The sequence below is a fragment of the Octopus bimaculoides genome, chromosome 16 (assembly GCF_046866305.1).
Source record: "Octopus bimaculoides isolate indiv1 chromosome 16, ASM4686630v1, whole genome shotgun sequence".
NCBI classification, from domain to species: domain Eukaryota; kingdom Metazoa; phylum Mollusca; class Cephalopoda; order Octopoda; family Octopodidae; genus Octopus; species Octopus bimaculoides.
In genome coordinates this window covers 29279081-29300794 of record NC_142943.1, presented here as the reverse complement: position 1 = coordinate 29300794, position 21714 = coordinate 29279081, and the positions used below count along the sequence as shown (strand labels likewise).

The window sequence follows — 21714 nt, the reverse complement described above, 5'->3', positions numbered from 1 at the left end:
TTTTGTTTTTTGGTAATTTTTTTTTTTTTTTTTAAATTCCATTTCATGTATTTTAAACCAATTCCTTGAAGAGATTTTCTGCTTTTTGTATTATTGATGTTATCAGTACAATAATTTAACAAGTTTAAGCTTCAAATGGAGAAAATAAACAACCATTATTTATTTCTATATTTGCTGGGTTTGACTGCTGTATTCCTGGATTTAAGTTTTAGGAAATTTTCAGTTTTATGTTGTAAGATTACACTAAGAGAAAAAAAAATGTTTTTTTATTTTAATCTCTTAACAGCTGTTTTATTGAGATTTTAATCAAAGTTAACATTGTAATCAGTAAGTCTCACTTGAAATCCAACTCTCTGTTCTACATATTTTAAAACCTTGCTAAAAGACATTAGTATGGAAAAAGAAAAGAAAATTATGTAAGTATGTGTTTGTATGAAACTTCAAGGTCAGTTCGAAAATAGGTTAAAATCTGGAATCTAAAGAAACTTGGTGATGGTCTCCATTGGCAATAAATTCATAAGAGAATGTGTGAAAGAGTTCTTTGATAATTTAGGTGAAGAAATATAATACTTTGGTTTCCTGCACTTTGATCTGAGAACAAGGATGATTGTTTTGCTGTTTTGGTTGCACACCAATGTGTAGCATTGTTAGCTTGCAACTAAAGGACAACACTTTAAAGGCTTTTTTTTTTTTTGTCTTTTAATCTTCTCCATTCTCTGATGAAGAGCAACAGCCTGAAACATTAAATTATTTATTCAACTGAACTTATCAACCTCTTGTACAAAGTCTTCCATTTAGAGAATAGATTGCTATTGTGCTTGTTGTTTTATAGTTTGGTATATAAATCCCGGAAGCATGAATATTCTAACTTTAAAAATCCCCCCACCCTCAAAAAAAAAAAAATTCTAGAAAATTCTTAGAAAAACCTTAGATACTTCTGTTCACTTGAATGCCCCTATTTTAACTGAAGAAAAAAACAGAAGTATTAAACTTAGTAACAATTTTTGTTTTTCTTGAGTATAATGTCTTATGGCAAGTCTTATTTTATAAGAATGGTATACTTCATATGGTTGGTTTAGATTTGATCCCTCATATATATATATATATATATATATATATATATATATATATATATATATATATACACATACACACACTCATACATATTGTAAATATGTGCATTATACTCAAAGAAAAATTATCAAATGAATTGAACTTATGTCTGTTTTAAATGTTCAGTTTCAAATTGTAATTTTTATTAAAAATGTCAAGACAGTTCTTCAGTTAATTTCACTTTTCAAGTTTGAATTTATGTATTTCAACCTGTACACACACATTGAATGATCATCATCATCATTATTATTATTATATTTGTTTATTTTCTGTACTAAATGTAAAGGCTGCATCTCATCTTCAAAGTGGTTTGAATCAATTTCTTCTTTTTATACATATGCAATGGTTGCATAAAATGACTCCTTTGCTAATGTCTCTAATAATAATTATTCTTCAAACTGTTTTCAAACCTTTATTTATGTTCCTACAAAACACTTCCCGTGGATTACATACACAAGCCCCATAAGATGGCCAGTTTTCTCCCAGTATCCATCGTAAAAGATCACCTACTCAATTAAAATCCCTATGTCTCACATTTGTGTTTCTTCAAAACTTATAAACTTTAATTTCAGACATACATTTTCCACCATTTTCTCAATACAACTATTTCTAACTACAAAAAAAAAAAAAAAGTTCTTGAACCATTCTTTCTTCCATATTCCTGAAACTGCTACCTTACTCATCATACTTCCTTATTTAATTACCACACTTTTATAAACTAAAAAATGTCACCCCCTTTGGTATCAGTTTTTTTTCCTGATCCAAGAGAGAATGCTAGTTAGAGAATCCTAATTGATATTAATTTGAATATTTCATTTAACTTTTAACCTTGTAAAAATGACTCAAATGAAGAATTAGCTACCAATATTATTACTATTTCATGGTGTTACTAATCTCACTGTATATTCCAGTTAAGCAAGGTTTAGTCTTTTACTCTTTGATCCAGCAAAATTCAAAACTGTGACTTAGAAACAATGAATTAAGCTTGATTATATATATAAAAAAAAAAGACATCTTTGTTTTTGCCAGTCTTCAACACAATTCACTTTGTTAATTCTCAGTCATAAATCCAGTTATGTTGCCCTCATAACTCTTGACTTATTGGCTGCTGCTGCTGCTGCTACTGCTACTATTAGAGATTTTGTTTTCATGTAATGTAGCCAAAGCAGGGACAAATTTACTCTGCTTTTGAAGCTGTGCATGGAGGACAATTTTGTGCTCAGTTCTGCCAGTTAATAAAACAATTATCCTTTTGTACTTTTGATGTTTAGTGTGTAGATCTATATACATTCCCTTTAAGCCTATTTAGACTAATCTCAAGGCTGGAACTGATTAAAAAGAGTTTAGTGAAGCTGCTGTACAAAATGGAAAATCCAACATTTCAATTATTGTCCTTCTTCAGAGAAAAGTTTACAGGAAAGAAATTCATGAAAGACAGCCGAGTTTTACATCCAAAAAGTTTTTTAAAAAATACTCTGCTGTCTTTCCATTCATTTCCCTCCTGTTGATTTTTTTCCTCCGGAAGAAAACTATCTGAAAGATTGGATTCTTTACTCCTCCGTGCATAATAAGTTCACTGTTCTCTTTTCTTTTTTATTGCTATTATTAAATAACACGAATCTTGCTGATGAAGACCAACATTAGTCTCTTTGGAGTCTGATCATATACAAACTGATGAGCTTTTTCAGTTGGTATCCTGTTAATTTAGCCCCTTACTACTATTTTTGCACTTTAATGAAATAATTAAATGTTTTTACCTGTAAAATATTAGGAAGTTGTCTAATAACAAATGACTTAATCTGAGTGTGTGGGTTGAAACAGAAGCAACGTCATGGAAGAGTCTGTTTAATAACATAGGAAGTTGTTAAATTCACTACATGAGATATTTTTTGGTGCTACATAAAAAGCACCTGATACACTCTGTAAAGTGGCTGGCATTAAGAAGGGCATCCAGCTGTAGAAATCATGCCAAAGCAGGTACTGGAGCATGGTGCAGCTATCTGCCTTGTCCATTCTTGTCAAACCATCCAACCCATGCCAGCAGGGAAAATGGACATTAAATGACGTTGATGAGGCAAAAATGACAAAGTGACTCGAGGACCAAGAGTTTCATGCATTGGCACTTACCAGCAAACTTTGATTTGTGCCAAAGCGCAAAAGTCTCATCTCTTTGGGTTAGTTTTTGTAACTTCTGTCAATTAAGAAAAATATATACTCATGTTTTGAATTCTGTTTACCTGTTTGTATCACCAAACCTGTTCCATTATGGAAATTTCCACACAACTGCAACCACTGACTCAGTGGCAATGAAATTATTTCTGTGACAAGGTTGCAATTGTATAATGAATTTAAAAACAGCCTTTGAGCTTAATTGCTGTAAAATATGTATATTATCAAGAAATCATTTTCTTAAGTTTCTTTTCTTAATTCATTGATCTTAACCAAATTGAGGTCTTATTTATTTAGAGTAAGCATTACATTTATTTTATTAATAAAACATTCTCATTTTTTAAAATCTCTAAATTTTGATGCTAATCTGCAACTTGAATAGCTTTCAACCTTAAAAAAGTTTGAACAAAATGCTTTAAATCTTATGAATAATTGTATCATTTTGCATTTGTTTACAGACTACACATACATACACATATCCACACATAGAGGAACATTGTAAGTCATCCGTTCAGTTAATAGTTTCTGTTTTTGCCAATTAGATTCCTATTTGTATGACTTCAGCAGAAAAAAAGATTACCAGATGTCTTTGGAATTAATAGCTACTCTTTGTACCAATATCCTCAAATCCTACCTTGACATTGATATTCAGATCCCCTAGTGTGTGTGTGTAATATATATATATATATATATATCATCGTCGTCGTTTAATGTTCACTTTCCATGCTGGCATGGGTTGGACTGTTTACAGCTTATATATATATATATATATATATATATATATATATATATATATATATATATATACATACATACATACATATGCATAAGTTACCACGTCCTGCTCTCTCTCTCTCTCTCTCTCTCTCTCTCTCTCTCTCTCTTTCTCATTGGAGAGTTTCTAATTTTATTATTCAACCCTTTGGCATTCAGATTATTCTGTCAGATGTAATTCTTATTTATTCACATTGTTTTGAATTAATCCTGCATTATCTCAGTTTTCAAATGTCAGTGATGTGATTGTTTATTGTTAGAATGACATTGCAGGGTAGGTGTGAGAGGCCTGATCTGGTCAGTTTGAACTTAAAACAGGTGGGATATTTGGGCTGGATATGGCCAGTTTGGATGCTAAAGGGTTAATTATTCTAGTCATTAAGAATGAATTTCTAGACTTAATTGCAATTTATTAATTCCTTTTCTTTTCTCAATTCCCACCTTTTGACCAATTGTTGTTTGCTTCTCAATATTTTCTCCACGGAATTACCATTTCTTTATCATAACTGATAGATTTCCAAAGAAATAGCTATTTATATAACAGTAAACAAAAAAATCTACCTGGCAATATTTTTGATTTTATATTTTATATAACAGACAACGAAATAATTAAGTGAACTAAACTCAATGCAAAAATAGACTTTTAGACTGCTGCTGCTGCTGTTTCCTGAAAAAAATGTTGCTTTAGAAAATGTAAATTAATCCGTAACTCTGCTTGATGCTAATAATTTTGTTTGATAGATTTGAACTCTGAGACTTTCACTGATCTAGAAATTCTTCATCTTTGGTATGAGAAAAAAAAAAAAAGAACATAACAAAATGATATTAAATTTCAATTACATAGTTATGATTATGTTGTTGAAATGACCAAACTGGTTGAAAAGTATTTGTTCTTGTTTAATCTGGTTACCCATTCCCCACATCTTGTTATTGGTGGTATCTGTCCTTCTGCCCTATTTGTGTCTATCTTTTCCCTGGTACCATGCCATACCCTGAGAAAGGTCATTATTCCTCTTATTACTTGATGAGAGAAAGAGTCGTCAGTGAAGTGCTGGACATGCAGGAAACTCCTGGACAATTGACAGCACTGAGGTTGACTCTTTTGATATGAGAGTAAAAGGAACCATTTCATTTACATACAATATCTTTACACCCCCCTCCCCCTCAACTGATCAAGTGCTCTCTTTGTTGAACTTCATGCCACACACACACACACACACACACACACATACATATATAAAGTATATAGCTGTTCCTATGCTAGGAGTTGAACCCTGGCTGCCATATAAGCTAAACAAGAAAATCTGTCAACTAATTTAATGTTATGTAGTCCTAGTGAGCTCTACTGAAGTACGTCTATGCTACAGATGTAAGCAGCCAGTCAATAGTATTCTAGCTCTGGTCATCTTGTCTCTAGGATTTAAATAATTCCAAGATTAAAAATGCTGTGGGGGCTATCAAAGAGATTGGCCGCATCAATCCAAGTTAAGCAACTGAGTTACAAAGCTCTCTTGTGGGTTTGTATCTTGGTTAAAGAGCTCAGATAGGATTTGGCAGTAAACTAAGTGGCTGAGAGTTCAGTCTGGTCTCACATCAGCATTGTGTTGAGGCCATGACATTGAACATTGAAATAACTCATTCCATTTAATCACACAGAGGCCAAAGAGATAAAGACTCCCTGCTGCAAGTAGTAACAGTACCCTAAATATAATTAGGGTTTAGTTCGCTTGCAGTACTGAGCTCAATTATTATCCAAGTTATGCCTGTTCATGTAGGAATAATTTGGACTGAGATTGCTTCCTACATCTCATTGAATTGCTTTATGTTTCATTTCATGAAGATGTGACTGTTTCAAGTGGTACCCCACAAGATATTTTTCTTTAGTGATTCATAAGGCATCCATAGATGCTGAAGTATGGTACGATATTGGCATGTATGTTTATGCATGATGCTGCAGTTCACCAGCAAGTTAATAGTAGAGTAGAGACTTGTAGCATAACTCTGGATATTCCCCTCTTTTTATCTTATATAATAAAACTGTTTCGGTAGCTGTATAATTAAAATATAACTTATTGAGACTCTCTATTGTGTGTATAAATATAAAGAAAGTGTATATCAATTGTAAAATATTAAAACTAAACTCCATTCACGGATATTATTATACTGCTGTATTTAGTTTTCAACTAAACTTAATTCTTCACACAAACTGATGAAATCTGTGCAGCAGTTAAAGTTGGGCAAAAGTCTGGGTTTTTTCTTTTGTTTTTTGTTTTTTTGCCCCCCCCCCCCCCCTCTTATTTTTAATATGTAAAATATGTCACTTTCTCACGAAGGGGGCATACAGCCTGGAACGTTTAGTGTTGGGGAGGAAATAGGACGTTATGTCGTTTATCCCTTACCCTGAGGGCGTTAGCGAGGGAAGTGGCTACAATTGGAGAATCACAAACGGGTCACAGACTTCAGTTCTTCTTCTTCTCGAGCTTACCTCAGCTCTTTGGTGCTCACACCCCTTTTAAATCTCAATGGTGATTCCACACTCTGCATGTTGCATCAATAAATATACATTTTATGTCAAAGAAAAAGAAAATTCCCTGGCTACATTTCAACTGCAGTTTGATAATTTGGAGACCAATTAACTCTACTTAATTAAAAAATATTTGTTACATTGTACTGAATCTTATTTTGTATTTGCCAAAGTCACTGTAAGACTACAAACTATAATAAAACAAAACAAAGATTTCAAAAAAAAAAAATGTATTAATTCATTGTTGTGACTTTTTATTTTTCTCTGCTTCGCGGTATTTCGTCTGTCTTTACGTTCTGAGTTCAAATTTCGGGGGCGATAAATTAAGTACCAGTTGCGTACTGGGTCGATCTAATCGACTGGCCCTCTCCCCCCAAATTTCGGGCCTTGTGCCTAGTGTAGAAAAATATATTTAAGGCGTCGAGCTGACAGAACCGTTAGCACGCCGGGCGAAATACCTAACGATATTTCGTCTGTCTTTACGTTTTGAGTTCAAATTCCGCCGATGTCGACTTTGCCTTTCATCCTTTTGGAGTCAATAAATTGAGTACCAGTTGCGTACTGGATCAATCTAATCGACCCCCAATTTCGGACCTTGTGCCTAGTGTAGAAAAGATTGTTTTTTTCCTCAAAAGAGTTCATTGTATTGAGTTCAACATTCAGTGACGTGTGTGTGAGTGAAATGACTTTTCAATTTAGGGTTATTGTTAAGGTGTTGAGCTGGCAGATTCTTTGAATGGCCGAGCACAATGCTTAACAACATCTCGTCCGCTTCAAATTCCGCCGAGGTTGACTTTGCCTTTCCTTTCAACCTTTCAGAGTCGATAAAATAAGTACCAGTCGAATACTGGGGTTAATGTAACAACTTATCCCTTCCTTTGAAATTGCTGGCTTTGTGCCAGAATTTGAAGTGGATTTAAGATTATTGCCCATCAAACATCACATTCAAACGCATGGCTGGGAAGTGTTGCCACCCCCGCCGTACTCTCCTGATTTGGCACCAACAGATTTCCACCTCTTTCGATCTCTTTCAAATGCTATGCGCGGAGTTTCGTTCAATACTGATGCAGAATTGAGAGCTTGGTTGGATCAATTTTTCGAGTCGAAATCAGGTGATTTCTACCAAAGAAGTATTGAGAATCTTATTGAACGTTGGGGAGAAGTTGTAAACAAGGGTGAATATATTATTGATTAATTAGTTATTTTTTATTAAACCTTTTAAAAAAATTGAATTAAAAAAACAAACGGCGGGAACTTAGTTGCCAACCCAATAATATGCCCGTGCGTCTTTTATGCAAAGAGTAAAAGGAAGCTAGACAAAGAAACATAGGACATGATAAAGAGAGAATGAAAGTGAGATGTATCAGGAGGAAAGAAAGAAACGCAAATCGTGTAGCAATATTAATTGAGCTTTTTAATTAATTTCGCTGTAATTTGAAAGGCCTGTCCATCATTTGTAATCAGTATTGCAGACAACTTCTATCCTTGGTACGGCGCATATTCCATCCGGGCATTTAGTGACGCTACTTCCTTGGACCAACGCTTGCAAAATAACGTTCAGAGTCAACTGGATGAATTTACATTGCGATTCATCGCTTATATAATCGGATGGTATCTCCAGTACTATGCTGTCTGTGACTATCTTTTTGCCTGTGGAAATATAAAATAAAAGCGTTCTTTCACTGACACACACATGCATTACGAATTAACAAGAGTTGTTAAAATGTGGCTTAGAATACCTTGCGTTACTTGAGTTCAAATCCTGAAGTCAAGTTTGTTTTTCATCCTTCAAAGATTAATAAAGTACCAATCGAGTACTGGGGGCGATTCTTTTCTCTCGGAATCGGCTAAGTTTGGATTGTGGGAAGGGTCATTGGCGGAATGGGAATGGTCGATCACAGTTAACTATTTTCCAAAAACAGAAAATGGTTGAAGGACCAGCAAGGTACTCTCATATAAAAATTGATGTGTTATTTGGAACCGTCAATGGATAGACCGAGATCGATGTGCACCAGAGCACAAATATAATCTGGGTGGAATATATTTGGCAGTCTAGTGCTAGATATGCTCTGACAGGAAATGAGACAGAATGACCACGACTAGATCGCCTTGGAACATAAGACAGCTCATTCAGAACAGACAGTTTACCACAACCACCACCACTATCAACCATGAAACTCGCTTAAAGCTGGGTGGATTCAGCTGTTGAAAACTGAATGTTTTGATCACAGAACGCAACACTATTTCAAAATACGTGCAGCCAATCTGTCGGTTGTTTTCGTCGGCATTCTATCAAACTCACCGTCTGCTTTCTAATTGCTACATTACACACAAGATAACAGTTTTTATAAAGGAATCTCTCGTCACTTGTTAATTATGAAACTATAAGTCTGGTATTGAAGTTAATGTCTTTAAAGAAATGATGAAGAATTGTCGGAGAAAAGTACCAAACAAAACAAATTTGCGGCAACGGGTATGTAGTATTTATGCACGAGAAGATTGTATCCGGTAGACTCTGCCTAAAAACCTTTCATGGCTCAGTGACGAGAAAGGCAACTGCAGCAACGCATTGTGGAGTCTTGGGAGTAAGACGAGGCAAGTAAGACATCTGAGTCATTCCCTGCATCCGTCTCTATCTTCAGTCGTCTTGACCTGGTCTTATCACTGGAGGGAAGATGGTCACGGATCGGATGAGAGAGTAAAGTTGACGCATAATTCTTCATTTAAACAAAGACGATGCGCAAGTCATCAGTCATCAGTCATCCTTCGAAAATGACTAAATGGCCATTGTCGTCCCAACGGACAAACACGTAGAGTAGAAATATAGTCAACTGTGATATAATGTTGTTTCAATAATTTGATACGTCAAGCGCAAGTCTCAAGATCACAGCTTGGTCATTGTATAAAACTGACCTCCCGGTTATATTTCAACACCGAAATTCGGTTATAACCCAAGACACCAACTTGTTTACGTCTCAAGATCACAATTTGATTGACTTAATATTTCAGCTAAGTTATAACTCAATGTCACAAATCTGTTTGAACTGTCCCTTTAAGAAGATTTTAGTACTGGCCAGATACCTTACAGCATTCTTGACAGCGTACGTTCTTTCTTGTCTCAGAAAGAAATCTATTTCAAAGGAATAATAAAACAACATATAAAGAACAATTGAAATACACACCTATAGAACTTCGTGTCGGCCGAATGGTTTCGGGAGGTAGTGTAGTTGTGACATGTTGATCGTCTGTCAAACATTCGGGTACATTGATTGGCCATGTACAGATATCATGAATCTCATCAAAAACAGCTCCAGTTTGACACGTGAAGAAATACGGGTATGAATTGACACAACGGTAGAAGACAGTGCAGTTGTTGGGGTCTCGGAAGTAACCGTATGGTTTGGGACAGTTGAAATTAGCATTGATGACATGGAACATGTTCCAGAACAAAACTACCGAAAAAAAAAAATTTTTAATAGACAAGCAAAAACACGCATTTAATACATTTTTCTTGCTTTTTCTACCTTCTTCTTCTCTCTCCCTCCCCCTCGCTTTCTTTCCCTGTCTCAAATCTTTCTTTTCAGTCTTTCATTCTCAGAAATGCCGCATGGAATTTTGTCAGTGAACAGATCGCAGTCTCAAAGCAACGGAAATATTTTGGTAAATTAAATTTAAATGTTGAAATGAATCTCACAGTTTTTGTGTGTTTTTAAATGGCTTATAAACATCTTCCATGCTGCAATTGTTTTTGTTTCAGCACACGATCTCAGATCAGGTCACTTGCTATGCAAGTACATCTCCGTAATTCTTTTACTCTTTCCTTCTCATTTCTACCCCTTCCCATCTCTCTTATTTCTTCTCCACAGTTCATATCTGCACATTTTCTTTTTCGGTCTCTCATTGTTTTCCTCCCTAATTTATCTCCCCCCACCACCTCCGTTCATCTCTTGTTCTTTCTCCTCATTCTGTGTCTGCAGCTCGTTTTCTTTTCTCTCTCTCTCTCTCTCAGCCTCTTGCCCTATTTTTTATCTTCCTTCACAATCTTTACCTCACCCCCTTTCCCCTCCTTTCCTTTCTCTTTCTCCCTCATTGTCGCATAAGTGCTTGAATACTCTACAGATAGAAGTAACCTTAATGTAATCCTCAGAATCAGCGTGACACAATGGTGTGACGAGGTTGCCGAACCATTAAATTACAAACGTAACCAATCGAGGGGCTTCCGCAGTTTCCTTCTTCGAAATTTCATCAAAAATCATGGGGTGACTCAAACCGATAAACAATCAGATCGATACAAGAAGTTCATGATTACGAAGAAAACTTCTTAACCATTCAACCATAATGCGCACACATGCAACATATACACGCACGTACATACCAGCACACACACACACATACAAGTATATATATATATATATATATATATATATATATATATATATATATATATATATATATATATATATATATATATATATATATATATATATATATATATATATATATATATATATATATATATAGGAGTGGGTGTGTGGTAAGTAACTTGCTTACCGACCACATGGTTCCGGGTTCTTTCCCACTGCATAGAAACTTGGGCAAGTGTCTTCTACTATAGCCTCGGGTCGACCAATGCCTTGTGAGTGGATCTGGTAGACGGAAACTGAAGGAAGTCCGTCGTATATATGTATTTATATATATGTATGTGTGTGTATATGTTTGTGTGTCTGTGTTTGTCCCCCCCCACCATCGCTTGACAACCGATGGTGGTGTGTTTACGTCCCCGTAACTAAGCGGTTCGGCAAGAGACCAATAGAATAAGTACTAGGCTTACAAAGAATAAGTCCTGGGATCTATTTGCTCGACTAAAGGCGGTGCTCCAGCATGGCCGCAGTCAAATGACTGAAACAAGTAAAAGAGTAAAGAGAGAGTATATATATATATATATATATATATATATATATACCCCCCACACACACACACATACAAACAGACACATACATACACTTACACGCATATATACGTTTATTTTCTCGTGTTCCTTTCTGTTGAAGCGCGTAGGCTCGAAACGTAAAAGACTTTCTCATATTCCCGAGCGTTAAACTAATACACCTGTTTGTTGTTTACATACCTGCCTTCGTCTTTTGTTTCTTTGTAAATTCCACACACACACACACACACACACACATCTATTCATTCCATTCAGTTTCTTTCACCAAAATATTCGTTGGTCCAAGAAGCCGCGCAGTGAGACTGAACTTGAAATCATGTGGTTACAAAGCGCGTTTCTTAACCGTATAGCGATGACTGAATTTACAAGCGTGTGCGTGCGTGTGCGTGCGTGCGCGTGCGTGCGTGCGTGCGTGTGTGTGTGTGTGTGTGTGTGTGTGTGTGTGTGTGTACATACATAGAAACGTACATACATACATATGCGCAAACACATACATAGACATACCAACATACAAACAATCAGACAGACATAGATAGAGAGATAAACAGACAGACAGACAGACAGACAGACAGACAGACAGATAGACAGACAGATAGATAGATAGATAGATAGATAGATAGATAGATAGATAGATAGACAAAGCACCAATATGATTCACAAAATTCATTGAAGTTTTTGCCGCAGCTTGGCCGCCGTTCAGTGATTGATACCATTCAAAGAGTACAGGAACAAACGGAATAGGTTTTTAAAATTAGAATTTATGCTTACCAAAGATGCAAGGAATGTTTCTGAGAGGGAACATAACGCGTTGCAAGTCGAGAACCAAATGAAAAGTAAAAGCCGACGGTACGAAACGAATATTTATCTTCTACACCAAGTTTGAAGTACGAAAGAGCTATTCCTGTCAATTTGTAAGATTGGTACATACATACATACATACATACATACGTGTGTGTGTGTGTGTGTGTGTGTGAAGGGGTATGTATTTAGGTATGTTTGTATGCGTGTGTGTATCACCGTATTCTTGTTTTTTTTTTATTTTTAAATATTTACTATAGCTACACAAGAGATTTCGTACATATTCAATCGTGACATTCAGCTACCACTACACACACACACACACATATATATATATACACACACGTATTTGTTTTTATGAATACGGTCTATAAGTACAATATATGTATATATGTGTATACACACAGAGATGGGCGTATGTTGGTAAATAGAAACATGAATAGATAAATGTATATATTGATATGCAATTGTTATAAAGCACACAATATATATGGACGCACACATACATATAATATAGATATATGTATATATATGTGCATATGTATAGATTATATATATGTAAATGTGTGTATATGTTTATATACATGTGTGCGTATGTATGTATGTATGTATGTATGTATGTATAGATGTATGCGTTCGTGAGTGTGTGTATATGTGAACATTTAAATCTGTAAGCCTGGAAGCTTTGTATTTGCATATAAACGTGTATATGTATTCGTGTGAGTGCGTGATTGTGTGTGTGTGTGTGTTTGTGTTTGTGTTTGTGTGTGTGTGTGTGTGTGTGTGTGTGTGTGTGTGTGTGTGTGTGTGTGTGTGTGTGTGTGTGTGTGTGAAGATAAGGAAGTGGGCTGAAGATGAACTCCCGAATTTACAATTGAACAAGGTAAGGACGCCAACGTAAATTGCGACCAAATTTGTCTGAATAAAGCAATGCCTGATCATTCGGTCAAATGATTCATAGAATTTCTCACACTTTGTCGCCAAACAATAAATATGGAACTCTGCTCTTTCTTCTCCCTGTATATCTACGTGCCCGAAATTATTGAAAGCTTCAGGCCTTTAACACAAACATCACGTTTTGCCGAAATTCTTTTCAGGTTTTCTTCTCTTTAGTTATTTCGGCCAGCAGCATCGAGAAATATTACAGGACCGTATCTAGGACAGAATTTATGCTAATTTCGAATGCCTCCCCCCCCCACCTCTCCTTTCTCTCTCTTTCACTCTCTCACTTCTCTTTCTGTTTCATCCTTTTCTATCTTCGGCCACATACATGAGTCTGTATAAGCATGTATGTATGTATCTATGCATAGCTATGCATGTACACACACATATACTTTTATACACACTTATATATTTAGTAGTGTGTGTGTTTGTATGAGCATGTGTATGTGTATGTATATACGTGAATGTTTTTGTATGTAACGACGGATGTATTTATGTAAGCTTGTATGCAAGGACAGCTGCATATTCCTGTCTCTGGCCCTTTCTCCGTCTTTCTCTACACACAGATTTCCATATTTATACTCATCAGTAATATACAATACACACCTGTGTACTTCGTTGAATATGCCCTCTTTCTCTCCCCCTCCTCATATATATATAAATGAGTGTGTGTGTGTGTGTGTGTGTGTGTGTGTGTGTGTGTGTGTGTGTGTGTGTGTGTGTGTGTGTGTAGGAAGAAAGATTTTCTTAAATTAAAGATTACTAAAAATACTTAGAATGGTACAAATCTTTTGGAAAGAAGCGTTTGTATTGTGCCAGCGCTTTCCCTGTGTACAGCTTTTCAAACACACGCGTTATAGGGTAATCGATATAGACGAAACTATTTTAGTATCAGTGTTCACTATTTCCAGTTTAGTTGTAGATTTAGAATTCTTATAATGTATTCTTCCTTTGCATTCCCAAGTAGATCGTCTGTACAAATGTCGAGATGTTCACTTTACAGAACATTTCTATAAGATGAATCTTTGATTTGTCGCTTATGTATGCTAACTCGATGTCTTAATTTTCATCTTGTTTAGCCGATATAATTATCATATATCTATATATAGTAATACAGAGGAGATCAAGTAGATCTTGGCAAATTAACATGGAAACATTTCTGTGTATCTTTGGCTAAAGAGATTACTCTGAAAAAAAAAAAAAGAAAAATATTCCATGGAATTCAACTGGAGAGGGGAGTATTGCAATTTCATTCATACACCATAGAAACCAGACCTTCCAGCCTCATGAACCTTAGGGCTCATGACAAACCTAAGTCTAAATATTATATCTTGGTCAAAGGAGAAAATAAGGGTTACGGATCTGGTCATTTTGTTTCCGATTTCCTCCCTGAAACTGACTGAGAAAGAAAGATGAAATTACAACACAAAAGTTGCTCGAAAACCGGAGACTTTGTTTGGATCGTTCAACAGCATGCACTCAACGAAAGGCACCGAAGAAGCAGCTGATAGTTTTAATACAATGTTTTAGCTGCTGATATGCTAGTATGAAACGTAGTAATAAAGGAGTCACTATGTGATCCTTCTGTCTGCTAGAAATAGCTGCCAAATTTCCCCCAACTTACACCCCACCTGTTCGGAAATGTCATATCTATGACTGCATTGAATATTATATTTATAGATACAAGATGGCTGAAAAAAACAAAACAAAACAAAACAATGGCATGGCTGAAACATTTGTAATTACAGGTCATCTCTATCAGACTTGGGTTTAACAATAAGAACTTAGTCGCATTCATCTTTTACAATAAGAAAACAACACAATGTTCACATAATTTTATATATATATATATATATATATATATATATATATATATCGTTTATTCAGTACAATAGCCACTTGACTAAATATCTTTCCGCGTAACAGAGTTTATGACAAAAATAAATACAATACATCACAGAAAAAAAAATGAAAGTTAATTCTGTATAAAGTGACAAATATTTAGTTATATTTGCAAATAAATTTCAACTTTTGATATATATATATATATATATATATATATATATATATATATATATATATATATATATAATGTTTATACAGAATATATTTTACAGCAAAACTACTTTGATAGTTTACACAAATTGAAGCGATTTATTTTTTGTATTTCTGAATGTTTTCCCGCTGGTCAGTATTAAACACATTACTGGGAAATATAGCGATTCCAGCCGTCTATTCGTCTTCTCCGCCTTCAATTCTAGGCTGGGTCGCCGGGATAAAGTCCGCAGGAATTTCCTCCATGGAGTTCTATCAGAAACAAACCGTCATTAAACTTTCCGGCAGGATTTCCAATTGCAATTGATTGAGTCTTTGGATATCGTCTATTCAACCAATATCGAAACGATAGACTCGATACGCCCCAACTAGGTTTGAACTCAGAATGTAGACTTTTTAATTAAAATATTTAATCAGAAGGTTCACAAAATTAAAACGCTCTCATTAAAATAAAATTCCCTTAAGATATTGGAATTTAAATTAATTAGAACGTAATCTGAATAAACATAACAATATTCTGGTTTATTAATATTTTCCATTTGATTAAAAGTTATAGATATAAAGTGACTGAAACGGCTTCATATATTCCCAGACGTGTTAATATTAATACTTCATTACAGAGAAGAGTATTCGAAATATCAATATAGAAAACAGGATTTTGTGACGGTCATGCCATTATATATATATATATATATATACACATACATACACGTATGTATGCGTGTGTATGTATGTATGTATGTATATATATATATATATATATATATATATATATATATATATATATATATATATATATATATATATATATATGCATACATACACATATGTATGCGTGTGTATGTATGTATATATATATATATGCATACATACACATATGTATGCGTGTGTATGTATGTATGTATGTATATATATATATATATATATATATATATATATATATATATATATATATATATATATATATATATATATATATATATATATATATGTATATATATATATATATATGTATATATATATATATATATGTATGTATGTATGTATTTAAAGTTACTATTCCAATTCAGAAATAGATGCAAGCAACAGTATTTAAAGAGTTTTCCTTATTGACAATGGTTCACAAAAAAGCAAAACAAATAAAATGAAATTACTAATGTTAAAATTACAATATTCTTTACAGTATTAATTTCTTATTTTATTCATAAATAGAATGAACCCTAAACTCTTAGTAGATAAGACTAAATAGAGTTTAGGCTGCATAAATTTCATGAATCTTCGAAAGAAAAACAAGAAGATCCCACGAACTGGGAACGACTTAACAGCCATCTTTGGCGATACGAAATATTGGTCTTATGATGTTTTGATAGCCATAACAGGATTTAACCTCATACCTGGATAGGTGTTCGAGACAGAAAGACATATGTTAAAATAAGACAAACAGTGTGTAGGGGGAGGGGTGCATGTATGTGTGTATGTGTGTGTGTGCGCGCGTGCACGCACACGCACGTGTGTAATGCAAATGTGATAGAACTAAATTGAACGCATCAATGGATGCTTAGTTCTATCGACAAAAAATATAGGATGGTAGATATTCCATGTTTAAAAAATAATTTAATTGGATATATATATATATACCCAAGTTGTTTCAAGCAAAATTTGAAAACATTAGGAATAAAACCTAATGTCACTGGATATTAAGAAAATTTTCCAGAAACAGAAAACAGCGTATGTTATTCATACGAATAAGTTTCCATTAAAAAAAAAAAAAAAGGTGAAGCTTTCCACTCGCCACATAGAAATGATTTACGAATATCTAATGATGAATTTAATAAAATTTGCTTTCGCAATTAATTTAATGAGATTCGTGGCTTAGGTTAAACTGTTCTTCTTCACTGGGTTGGTTATAAATAGTTCCCACTGGCTTCATAGACAATTTAACAACGAACGGTTGAGAATAAATCATCTCGGCTCATGGACATGTGAAATAGATGAAAAAAAAAACGGTAAAATAATTGAAAAATTGAAACTGTACAAGTTTTCATAAAACTGTGAAAAAAAAATGAAAATGTACATGTTTTCAAACATTAAAAAATCTTTTTATAAAAATAAAAAAAAATAAAAAAACTGTACATGTTTAAAAAAGTAATTATAATATTTGTAATGCAAAATAATCGAAATACAAATTTCGATTATTATTTTTGGTATCCAATTTTATAATTCTATTTTTTGTTGGTGCAATTATATAACATTTTCAGTAATAAATTAGACATTACCTTTGATTATAAAAAGTATTTGATTTGGTTTATTAATATTTGTAATTTTCTATAGAAAAGGAAGTGAACATGTTTCGTACAAAGAATGATGTGTACTTTAACAATGAATGAATTTATTTAGCATTTCTTTCCTAAGAATAATATTTACAGTAAAAGTAATCTTCGAAGACAAAGGAAAGAAGAGGAAATTTTTTTTCTTTTAGCTTAAAAAAGTATGTTTAATGTTTTTGGATTTATCTTCTAATTGGCAATTCCGAAACAGCAAAAGACTAAGCTGCTTGTGAACTTGGAACCAACTTTCATGGTTTCCCATGTCACACAAACCGAAGACATTGGCAAACTGCCTTAAAAAGATGAGGACGGAATAGATTCACAACAACAATTAATGATATTTACCACAATAATAATAGTATTTACAATAATAAATAATTTGACCCAATAATTTCAGCAAATTTCAATAGATATTACAGATTAATTCAATTCTTTCATATTGAATTTTCAGTAATTCAGCAATTTTTGTCAAGAAATCAGACATCTGCAGTCGGAATGTAGAAGAGAAATCGAAGTTTTATTTCGGCACAAAGCCAATGGAGTATAAAAAAGAATAAAGATGACTTCGTAGTCAAAGCAACCATCCATCAAGCGTTCGATGTTCTGTTTCGCAAATCTTTGCTGCTTTAAACTGATATCAACATATTTCTACGCAAAAGGAAAGCAGAAGTCATTCCAATCGATTCGTTCTTCAGACGTCCTGAATTTATTTTAAAACTCTCTCCGAATTTACTTGTTTCTGAACCGATTTTGCCATTTGGTGGGCAGAATAAACTTGCCATCTTCAAATGAATTCGACTCCAAATTTAAATAACAGCATTCGGAATACGGACAAATATAAGATATCAAAAATAAATATTCTAAAAGTTCATATTAGTACATTTTTATATATATATATATGTACATTTCACAAGAAATCAGAAAAACGTTGAGGAAGAAATGAAACATTTTAAGAATTGTAACAGATGCTGACATCACTGCATGTGATGAATATTAGTAGTCCAGTATTTTCCGTATATTCCTGTCATTACTCTCCTCTCAAGTGGTTTATATCGAGATGTTTTAGTCTAGGACACTCCCGCCAAAATTATTTCCTCTTTCCTTATAAGATGAATTTGTTGTCACTTTAGTATTTCTATTGGAAATTTAGAGAATAAATAATATACAAGCAACACACCTTATTATTTTCTTTTTGCAGTAAATTACTTACATGAATGAAATATTTTAAATGTTTGGGTCTTTTTTTTTTTAAACTAACAGCGTATCATACAATAATTTTAAACATTATAGGGTTTGAGCTAGGACTGACAGTCATCGTGATAAATCAATTCCTGAACACCGTTTCTTGATAAGCGATCAAGGAAAATGTTCAACACTCCTTCGCTTTCTGCTTTCTCTGTTTCCCAGACATAAGGCACACGTATTCAAGATAACAATATAGCAAAGGAAGACGTAAAAAAAAATGGAGATATTTTTCCTAATGTGCTTATCTATTTGAAAATAGACAACGAATATTGAAAGTCGTGATTAGTTTACACAAATGAGATGGAATAAAATTGTTATATTAGGATTTGGAGGAGAACTGAAACGTTTAAAATGAGAATTCTGGCGATTACGAATTGAAAAGAAGATACAAAAAAATGTTTTAGAAAAATAAAAATAACTGCGAGCTTGCAAAATCGTTAGCACGCCAGGTTAAATGCTTAGCGGCATTTCATCTGTCTTTAAGTTCTGAGTTCAAATTCCACCCAGGTAAACTTTACCTTTCAGCCTTTCGGAGTCGATAAAATAAGTACCAATAGAATACCGAGGTTGATGCAAACGAATTATCCTTCTCCCGAATTTGCTGGCCTTGTGCTAAAATTTGAAAGTAAGCTTTCCTATTTCTATGGAAAAAGAACCAGAGTAACTGTAAGCCTTGTGATGAGCGGACTTTTCCGGTCAGATTTTAATTTCGAGTTTTCCGTACGTTATTATAGTCATGAGAAAAGACACGCTCATCATGCAACATTAATCTTTCCTCTTTCATTCATTTATGGCTTGCACTTCAATAAATTGTCATATCCTTCATTTATAAGACAAAAAAAAAAAAGAAAGCAGAAACATCGAAATTATACTCACTAAACTAATCTTTTATTTTTCGTTAAAGTAACGGAAAAAATTTCAAAGCAGCCCAGAGTTGCGGAAAATTTTTTTTTCTTTCTGTTTTGTTGTTTTACTGTTCACAACTGAAGTTGTTGATAACAGATTGGATACACACCGCCAAGATTCTCGAACTGGAATCACCGGAGTAAAAATAATTTCTTGTTTTACCTCAGCAGACGCCTGTATCATTTATTGAACATCAAATAAGTTATTATTTTAGCTCATTGCATTCCTCCAGATAAGGTATTTTTCTTGAAGTTTCGAAATATTTAATTTTTTTTCTCCACAGTCGAGAGAAATAATTCTCTTCTACAATTTCTAATTCAAATTCACTTTGAGAAAAGACTGAAGATGTTATCTTTAGATGGTCATTACAGATTTTTCACGTTAACAGCCTTTCAGCGTTAATGTCATACTCATTTGAGTCAATATGGTGTTAACTTACTGGACGAGAAACCCGCCTTGCACCAAAAAGGCTGTATTGTATTCATAGACAAGATATTCAATGTATTGTTTATTAAGATGTTGAATAAATATTATGGGGAAAGCGAAGGTACAGTTTTCAACGCTTACCGTCAGTCTTTCGTTAGTTAGCAACTAAGTTTAAATGTTCGTGTGAAGAAAGATGGACATCACATTGTTGGCTTGCTTTGCCATAAATAGTTCACATGCGGACAAAGTAGTCTTATATTGAAATATTTAAGAAACATTTAACTATATTACATACCAGTGACATCAAGAAAAAAAGCGACTTTAGAAAATGTATCGAACATCAAGCTGAAATAATGAGACATCGTGGGACAAGTAGAGATAATTTTTCTCTAAAAAGGAGCAAGGACAGTGTCCATACTCCTCCTTCAGAGTCTCCTTAGCTGTTGAAAAGGAGTTCTCCTCTGACCGGAGGCCTGATTCGAATACTTGCAGCGGAGTAGACTCTGCTAAAGATATCCAAGAACCAGGTGGTGATGTCAAACTGAGCAACGGATTGGGTTGGATATTTTCGACGAAATTTGTATTTATTTATATATCAGCCATACAAGATTAGAAGTATTGTTATGGAGCAAAAACCGCTTTGCACATCGAAAAGTGGTTTGTCGAAAAATCAGCGAAATAGTGTCGAGAATATGAATTTGAACCGTTTGGTTTATAGAACGGTTAAATCGAAATTTGATCGAAATAATTTGATCGAAATAATTTGATTGAAAATATTTCAACAACAGCTGATAATTATAACTTCAAGAAAAATGTTGAGGACGGAGCTTTGATTTTATTAACTGCAACCAAGGGTTAACATTGTCATATTATGCTAGTCTGTTTTATTCTGAGTTATTTAAAAATTCATAAACCACTACAACAGCAACAATGACGAATATAATTAAAAATTATATTTAGCCTAAGTTCTATGTCTGCCTTTTGTTTACCTATAACTAAATTTTCGATGATGTAAGCACTAGTTTTTCTAGAAATGGTTCGCTCTTGCTGCTCACTTTAATTCGTTCACTAGATTAATGCAAAGACTACAATGATTCAATATGGCGTCATAACAAACGTGCGATTTGATGAGAGGCTATATTAACTAAACTTATCACTACTTGCTAAACTTATGCACCCATATTCTAATCCGTTTCCCAAATTCTAGGAAACAAAATAATTGTATTAAGGCTTTTCTTGAATGACGATGCTCATTAATTCTGATTCAATAAATTAACCTTAATCTAACAACCTTCCAGCAAACCAAGTTTTAAATACGATGTTTCTACTAGGAAATTAGACTGTACTCTAGTAGCTTCGGGTCCGAGAACCACCCCACCCCCATATCTTACAAAGAAATGAAAGTAAAGAATTAGAAGGACGAAAGAAATGATGTCCTAATGGTGAATATATGAGTTTTCCCAAAGAAACTAACAAATTTAAATACT

General features: G+C 33.8%; 1 protein-coding gene across 2 annotated transcripts; it reads right to left on the bottom strand.

Annotated features, from left to right (window-relative positions):
* Positions 1–7976: 7976 nt before the first annotated feature.
* Positions 7977–12564, bottom strand: LOC106872907 (uncharacterized). Of its 2 annotated transcripts, none has more exons than XM_014920083.3 (3): positions 12297–12564; positions 9763–10032; positions 7977–8230 (listed from the first exon to the last, which is right to left on the bottom strand). In XM_014920083.3, the coding sequence occupies exons 1-3, from the start codon at positions 12328–12330 to the stop codon at positions 8031–8033; spliced, it is 504 nt and encodes a 167-aa protein (XP_014775569.1). In that variant the 5' UTR covers positions 12331–12564; the 3' UTR covers positions 7977–8030. The 2 variants fall into 2 exon arrangements, with proteins under 2 accessions (XP_014775569.1, XP_089220997.1); XM_089364871.1 differs by lacking the exon at positions 12297–12564 and adding an exon at positions 11709–12236.
* Between the last annotated feature and the right edge of the window lie 9150 nt (positions 12565–21714).

Excerpts from the sequence above, each read along its gene's own strand:
- LOC106872907 (XM_089364871.1), bottom strand. The coding sequence starts at position 11,766 with ATGTGTGTGTGTGTGTGTGTGTGTGTGGAATTTACAAAGAAACAAAAG. Across the intron at positions 10,033-11,708 it reads GAAACAAAAGACGAAGGCAG|TTTTGTTCTGGAACATGTTC; the intron begins GTATGTAAACAA and ends TTTTTTCGGTAG. Across the intron at positions 8,231-9,762 it reads GCCGACACGAAGTTCTATAG|GCAAAAAGATAGTCACAGAC; the intron begins GTGTGTATTTCA and ends ATATTTCCACAG.